At 35.3% G+C, this 8,421-nt stretch overlaps 1 protein-coding gene across 3 annotated transcripts in view; it reads right to left on the reverse strand.

Moving 5' to 3' along the window:
• LOC143035844 (T-cell activation inhibitor, mitochondrial) overlaps positions 1-7,981 on the reverse strand; it is a 33,605-nt gene extending 25,624 nt beyond the window's left edge. For 2 of the 3 annotated variants that reach the window (XM_076202906.1, XM_076202908.1), the window contains exon 1: positions 7,627-7,750. In XM_076202906.1, coding sequence (XP_076059021.1) covers positions 7,627-7,658 — 32 coding nt within the window. In that variant the 5' untranslated portion in view covers positions 7,659-7,750. Of the gene's footprint in view, positions 1-7,626; positions 7,751-7,817 lie in introns of those variants that run through there. The other variant, XM_076202907.1, reaches the window with a different exon arrangement.
• Positions 7,982-8,421: the final 440 nt, after the last annotated feature.

Genomic DNA, 8,421 nt, shown 5'->3' on the forward strand with positions numbered 1-8,421 from the left:
TAATAAAGAAACAGGTAAATAGTAAATAATAATAGATTGACATATAATTAATAATACTACATGAGAATTAGACAGACAAATGATAAAACAAAAACAAATAATATAAAATAAAAGATTAATTACAGTATCTTGCTTAGGTGTTTACCTAAATGATTTTTAAATGTCATGGACATTTTGGAATGATATTGTAAACAATACGTACAGTAGAGTATAGAATCCTATATCAGTACCTGGTCGCCATCTGTAATGGCATATAGTAATTAAGCCGATTTTCAAAAATAAAATAAAATAGATAGATAGATAAATAAATAAAATAAAATAAGATACATCTGACTCCAATTACTATATGCCAAACTTCCATGTTGAATCAGCCTAACCCAAAAAGTGAAGTACCTACAGTCAAGCAGAAATTCGGGTGAAGCCCTTCTGGTAAGATTACAAAGGATTACAAAGGCGGAGCATGCCGACAGGAGACCTTTTGGTCCATATCTAGGTCGGGTGCGAAAAAATCATAATAATAATAAATTAATAAATAAAAACTATAATAATGTAAACAACAAATAAAATACATAAATAAATGCATAGGTATAGTTAAATAATAAAAAACAGGTAAATAGTAAATGATAATTAATTAACATATAACTAATGATAAATGAAAATCAAACAGACAAATGATGACAAAACAAAAACAAATAATATAAAATAAATCATAATCATTACAGCATCTTGCTTAGGTGTTTATCTAAATGATTCTTAAAGCTTCGAACTGAACTACATTGCACTACCTGTGCAGGAAGTTGTTGTTGTTGTTGTCGTTCCCTAGACTGTCTGTCCGAGCAGTCCCGTCTCCCCAAGGAAGGCCACAGCCGAAACTGGGTTTTCCCACAAATCCTTTATAGAGTGTATGTTGTGTTGTTTGCGTGCATGATTGTGTATAATGCAGTCTTCCATTATGTGTTGTATGGTATGGGGTGAAGTGTTACATCCTGGGCAGCTGTTCACAACACGGTCGTCCAGCCTCTTCTGGTAGCTTAGAAGTGCTGGGTGGTGACCGCATCGCAGTCTGGCCAAGTGGACTCTGTCCTTACGTGGGAGAGAGGATTCAGAAGGGTGGATATCAGGGGGTCTGGCATGCAGCAGTGTGTTGTCTTTCAGTGTGTTAATGGAGCGGTGAGTGATATGATTATGAATATGTTTCCGGAGGCTGGTATTTGGTGGTTGTGGAGGAAGAGAAGAGAGTATCTGTGTGTAATAAAGGTCTATGGGTGTAGTTTTAATGTTTCTTGGTGTGTGTGGGTGTTCTGCTATGTAGTGTAGCGGGTGTGATGTGTTTGTGGTGGCTGCAGCAAGTGTTTGTGTGCCTCTCATGTCGAGGTGGTCCTTGACTTTGAGGACTTTTGTTTCATGGTGTAAATGGTCTGTAGGTGATGTATTTGTGCAGCCTGTAATTGTTTTTAGGGCTTTGTTTTGTATGATTTGAAGGGTGTTGTGGTGTGTCTCACTGAGATTAGGAGCCCATGCAGGACTCGCATAATTCATCACTGAGCGTATGCATTGTTTGTATATTGTTATATTAGTTTCTTTGTTTTGTCCAAATGTTGTTCCAGTGATTGACTTAAGTGCGTTAAGTCTAGGTGTGCATTTGTTTTTTATGTTTGTGAGGTGTTGTTTGAAAGACATGGATGTATCGTATGTTACACCAAGAATTTTCGGTGTGTTTGTGTGTGGTATTAGAGTGTTGTTGATGTAGAGATGAGGTATGTATTTGTGTTCTTTTGTCCAGTTGGTGAGAAGTGTTGCTGTAGATTTGGTTGGAGCTATTTTGAGTCTGTTTGTGATGAACCATGTGTTGAGTGTGTCAAGGTAAGGCTGGATTATTTCTGCAGCTTTGTCTGTGTTACGATGTGTGCATGTGATTGTTATGTCGTCTGCGTAGGAAGAGATTTGTATTTCTGAGGTGTCTGGCGTGGGTAAGTCATGCATGTATAGATTAAATAATGTGGGGGATAGAACTGAGCCCCGTGGTACTCCGTTCTTAATGTTTCTGATGTGCGATGATTGGCCATTATATGACACATGAGCATTCCTGCCTGCCAGATAATTGGCCAGCCATCTTTTGGTGTTATTGTGCATGTCTGTGTTATATATTTTATTTGTTAGGTTGTGGCGGGGGATAGCATCAAAAGCTTTACTAATGTCCAATGTTATAAGAAGTGTTCTGTGGTGGGGCCTATCTGAATTGATGCCATCTAAAATTCTTTGTGTGAGGTTTGTCAGAAGAGTGTTTGTGGAGTGTAGTGGCCTAAAACCGTGTTGTGAGTCAGCAAGGGGAATATATGGTGTGACAAGTTTAAGTATTAGGCGTTCAATGACTTTAGAGGGGGTGCAGAGAAGTGTGATTGGGCGGTGCGATGTTGGGATTGTTGGGTCTTTGTTCGGTTTTGGAATGGTGATTATTTTACCATGCTTCCAGATGTCGGGTATAGTGTTGTGTGAATAGCTGTAGTTTGCAATGTTTGTGAGTGCGTGTATACCTTGTGGTCCAATGTGTTTTAGGTGGATGTTGCTTATGTTATCAGGGCCACAGGCAGATGAGTGCTTGAGACTATGCATTATGAGTTTTGTCTGACTGTCTATGAAGGGTGTATAGTCTGAGTCTGTGGGAAAGTCTTTCTTACGTCGAATGGTGCGTCGGTCGTCAGGGTGAGATGTAAGATGGCTCGTCTGTGCAAAATGACGTATGAGTGCGTTTGCTTGTTGTCTGTTTGAGGGTAGATTACCTGTTGTTGTGATTATTGCTGCGTGAGAGCGTGTAGTGTTAGTGTTGGATAGTGTGATGCTGTTGAGTGTTTTGTACAATTTGCTGGTGTTTGTTTTGTGATCAAGTGTATTGATAAAGTTTTGCCAATTTTGTGTTTTTTGTTCATGTATTTTATTGGCAATCACAGTGTTTAGTGTTTGTATTTGGTCTGCTATGTTTTGAGGGATAGGTGTGGGGGTATCGTGTTTAAGTGTGTCACGTTGTCTGATGTGCAGGAAGTTTATTCCATTCATTAATTACACGGTTGGCGAAGTTTTTTTCTACCTACTTCCAAATTGAATCTATTTCCGGACAGTTTGAGACCATTGTTTCTTGTCTGATTCTCATTCAATGTGAAAATTTGGTCACTTTTGATGTTGTCAATTCCCTTTAGAATTTTAAAGGCCGGTATCAAGTCACCTCTGAGTCTACCCTTTTTTAGGGAAAACAGATTTTTTAAATCAGTTTTGTGGCTCGCCGTTGTACTTTTTCCAGTCTGTCAATGCCTTTAATGAGATTCGGTGACCATACGGAAACAGTATATTCCAAGTGTGGACGAACTAACGATTTATATAGCTTGTTAATGAGTGATGGACTTTTGAAGTCAAAAGATCGCGCAATCAGTCCTAAAAACTTATTTGCTTTCTCAGAGGCTGAAATACGCTGCTTGGTTGATTTGAGATCGTTACTGATAATTACGCCGAGATCTTTTTCACTATCCACTTTTGTTAACGAATTTCCAAATAACTTGTAATCGTACTTACTGTTATTTTTACCTATGTGCATTACCTTGCATTTACTTGTGTTCATTATCCATTTTTCAGACCATTGCTGTAATTGATCTAAATCTTCTTGAATATCTAATTGGTTTAAGTGATCATTTGCCATGCCGCACAGTTTTGTATCATCAGCAAATTTGGAAACAGTAGTCCATTGTCTATATAATTTATATATACTATGAATAAAAGTGGCCCAAGAACGGAACCCTGAGGAACTCCACTTGTAATATTTTTCCGTCTAGAAGTTTTTCCATTTAAAACAACTCTCTGTTTTCGATCATTCAACCAATTACTAGATGAAATCCCTACACACACCTATGCAAAAACATAAAGTTCGGGTGAAACCCTTCTGTGTGCCCTTTATAATTGTAACACTGATAGTCCTTCATTGCTCTTTGTCTTGGTTATGTGAAACTATCCAAAAATAAATTGATATTCGTATAAAATCATTGATTCTTTGCTTACTTGCACATAACATTTCTTTAACATTTTAGTTATTTGGATTATTTTTATTTCATCATTATATATTTTTCAGGGTTTTTTTTCCCCTTTCTTATTCATAGAGAATCAGAAACAATGCATGTCTGATGCTGTGTGATTCTCATATGTATGTCTGAAAGTTGATGGTAGGAAACTAAGTAATTTATCATCTTTTTGTATTCGTCACGTGACATAGTAAAACCCAACTAATATAAATTATTCATGCCTAATTTAACATTTTCATGCCTGCTGTTCAAAAGAATCATCTTTTATTATTTTTTCTTGGTTTGAGATCGTAATATACAGCACGAATTATGCTGTGCCCAGATGTCGCAACCAGTACTTTGTGACCAAATATCGTGTGCCCAAATGTCTTGTGCCTAAATGTCCTGTGCCCAAATATCCTGTGCCCAAATGTCTGGATACCCACAGAACATCCCACGTAGAGTCGTTGTTCTTGCCTTTATAGATTGTCCGCACTCGTAAATTCGTGGCTAGGTGCTAATTCCTGCACAGTGCTACCGAAAAAGAGTTGGACTGGCAATTCCATCCCCGGTTACATGAATCGTTCGGTTCTTCACACCACCACACTTGTCAAGGACTGCAACGGCATTCGTATCAGGTTCCAGATGAGCTTCAAACTTGCCTAAGGTTATAGGTGTTGATGTACTTGGTGTATTACGCAAAAATATTTGTTCCCTTTTTACGCTTCCTGCAACAAACTACTATGGTTATACAAAAGAGCAACAGTTTATCCTCGAAGCACCCGTTCGTTACGCAAGAGTTGCACCATTACCCAAGGGACATCTCACCGAGTTCTTGGAACGTAGTTTGCGGAATATCTTGGCATTTGCGATGGTACCACTTTGAAAGCTACAATGGGATTTGAATATAATTGGTGCGTTATCCCAGTCCATTCTGTGGTCTTCTTGGTTGGCATGATGGAACACGGCGAAGTTGACGTCAATATTTAATGGAGTTTTTGTATTCCTTTTTTATGCATATATAAAATATGTATTTCTATTCAACTATGTCCTCTTTGCATTGAATATGTAATATACGAAAGCGCTCTGCTTCGTTAGTTTCTTTTTTCAAGTGGTCTACTTTGCGTAATACAATGTACGCAATATCATATTTCATAGCTTATAAATTTTGTATAGCGTATCTTAAATAAAATTTAATGAAAATTTTGTATTTAATTGTATGCAATATTTATGTAATCTTTGTATTGTAAAGAAATAAACAACAACAGTTTTTAAAATAAAAATGTTCACTCTACCACATGTTCGAACCTCACAAGAAATTCTAAAATTATTATGTTTTTGGCCAACTTCATCAACCACGCTTAGCAGGGTTGCCAGGTTTTCTACCAGGAAAAATGCCAACTTCTGACAAAATGCTGCAAAAATGTTTTTAAAACATGCCCCAAAAATGCCAACCATTACATTTTCTAAGATTTTTTTTTTGTATTTTGGTTTTACATGTGTAGTTAAAAATAATGTATATAAATACAATTACAATATGAAAAATAGTTTTTTAGGGTTGACTAGCCAATATAATACAATACCACATGATATAACCAAGATCAACTAGTTAAAGATAATGTGTATAACTACAATTACAATATAAAATATTTTTCTACTGTTGACTAGCCAATGTAAAACAATGTCACATGATATGACCAAGATCAATTTATATCATTCATGTACATCATCATTTAATTCTAGCGGTACTGTAATAAACCACCATCCTCTGAAATAAATCTACTTCAAGACTGTGTGAAAAGGAAAGAAAGATATGAACTTCCAAAATAAAATATATTATGTGAGAAATTATGTGAGAAAGAAAAAATACCAATAACTAAAATAAAATGTATTACTCCATACATTACGTTTAAGTTCCTAAGTAAACTTTTTGGTATCCTCTACAATAAATTAAACCAGTTTATTAAACAACCTCCTAGAGACTCAGATGTACATAAATAGAAAATACATTTGTGACTTTTCTATTGTGTCTAAATATAATCAAAAGCATCATCAGATTTAGAAATGTTTGATGCACTACTGCGTTATTACATATTTTCACTAAAGAAGAGCTGAAACATCCTTTGGCTAGGCACAAAATCTTTACATTTCCCACATAACCAAGATAAATTTATATCATTCATATACATCATCATTTAATTCTTGATACAAGTAAAAGAGTGATCTCTAATCACGACCGGGTATTTAAAAACGCCCCCCAAAAATGCCAAATTCCCAAAAATGCCACCCAACAAAATTTCCTGCCAAACACAGTAAAAACATTCCAAAGATACAAAATTTGGCATTAAAAACGCCAATCTGGCAACTCTGACGCTCAGTGATGATCTGCATTCGCAGAACATAGATGGCAGGCTAGCGGTAACCATGAATCGTAACCACGAATCGTAGCTGGGGTCGGTAATTTTGCAGAGGATAAAAACGTTACTTCTCTTTGATCAAATTACATGAAAATCACACCTTTTAAAGAAAATAGTTCAAATAATGCAACCATATGCTAATTTGTTACGGTATATGTAGCTGTGGTCGGTCATACTGCAGAGACTAAAACATAACTTCTCTTTGGTGAAATTACATAAAAATCCACACATTTTAAAGAAAAGAGTTTAAATAATTCAACTATATGTAGTCTATTACACTAATAATACGACAATAAGAAACTTAAAAGTGTAGTTTGATCCATACCACCAGTAATCATAGACGGCGGGCTGGACGAGTCGTAGCCGGGGTCGGTAAAATTGCAGATGATAAAAACGTAAGTTCTCTTTGATCATATTACATGGAAATCACACACTTTAAAGAAAATAGTTCAAATAATGCAACCATACATATATAGAAGTGTGCATTTGAGCAAAACCCGTCCTTTTTTGTATTTTCTCTGTTTTCTCTGTTTCTCTGCAATTAGTGAGACCCCCCAGATTAAATAATGGTTGAGGATCTTCTCTATGACATGACAGTTTCATCAATAAGAAATTATTTTTGCAATGTTTAGCAGGGGTGTGTGAGGAAATCGTGTTTGTAGACAGGAATTTCATGATTGTTCAGCCCATCCAAACACATACCAAATAAATTACAATCTTGAATCTACTTTAACACCAAAAGTTTAAATTACCATAATTGGCATTTAAAGTGCAAGGGATAAGTCTAGTAATTCTCTTTACAGTGTTCAGCACTGGAGGGGTGAGGGAGCAAACTATGTTACCTTTATTATGTTTATACTCCAGAAGTGTAAAACTGTCAAACTGATAAACCATAAATTTAAAAGGGCATTAACAAATTAAGATGAAAGAACTATTTAAAGTTTTGACATGTCCCTCACTGACACTGCCAATCCTCATCAAGTTCATGGCATAACTGACACGAGTTTCAAATCTTGCAGCTATATGTATGGGGATACATATTCAATATAAATGAAAAATTCTTAGTCGTTCATCCCGATAGTTACAGTAACAGTAGAAATATAATCTGTTATTTGTACTAATCTAATTCTAATCAGTACCTGTACAATTGAATATATTATCTATACTTTTCCTGGTAACTGACACGCATCTTGCACATCTTTAAAACCTAATTAATATATACAGGAACAACTGTAAAAGCGTTACTCTAGAAATAGATCAGATACAGTCAATCGCATCTTGAGTTACACCAGACTCGCATAACGTTATCTAATCTTAGAATAACTTTATAGCAATTAGTCACTTGTGTAATACTTACCGTCTACGAAAATATGCACAAGCGTTCATTGATAAGCAGATATTACAGTGTGGCAGTCCAATAAACGTCTAAACAAAATATTATTCCAATGAACAGATATTTGTTTACAACTTCCCAAGTTACCATAACGGGACAACACTTGCTGTTTTTAAAATCAATCACAAATCTATCTAAATCTTTAGAGTATAAGATGAAAACTTGAGTTACATTCGTTAGGGTTTAAAATCTATGATTTGATAAATTCATAAATTAGATTGTATATTCTTTAACTAATTTGAGTATATTGATGAATTCAGTAAAGATCAAGTAACGCAGGCGTATATTTATCGCTATAACTTTTTTGTAGAATCTAGGTTTTAGGTAGCTATCGTTTAATTATATTCCACCTCTGTTCTAAAGTTCATAATATTTCCTCATATCCTATATTATGACTACCTTATTATACGTATTTTTCTAAAAGTTTATGCGCTATTGAAATTGAACGAAGTCATTTATAGCGTATATTTCTCGCTATAACTTTTGTAGAATCTTGGTTTTAGGTAGGTATCGTTTAATTAAATTCCACCTCTATTCTAAAGTTCATAATATTCCCTCATATCCTACA

The sequence above is a fragment of the Oratosquilla oratoria genome, chromosome 19 (genome assembly GCF_046742065.1).
Source record: "Oratosquilla oratoria isolate Oo_2021 chromosome 19, ASM4674206v1, whole genome shotgun sequence".
Taxonomy (NCBI): domain Eukaryota; kingdom Metazoa; phylum Arthropoda; class Malacostraca; order Stomatopoda; family Squillidae; genus Oratosquilla; species Oratosquilla oratoria.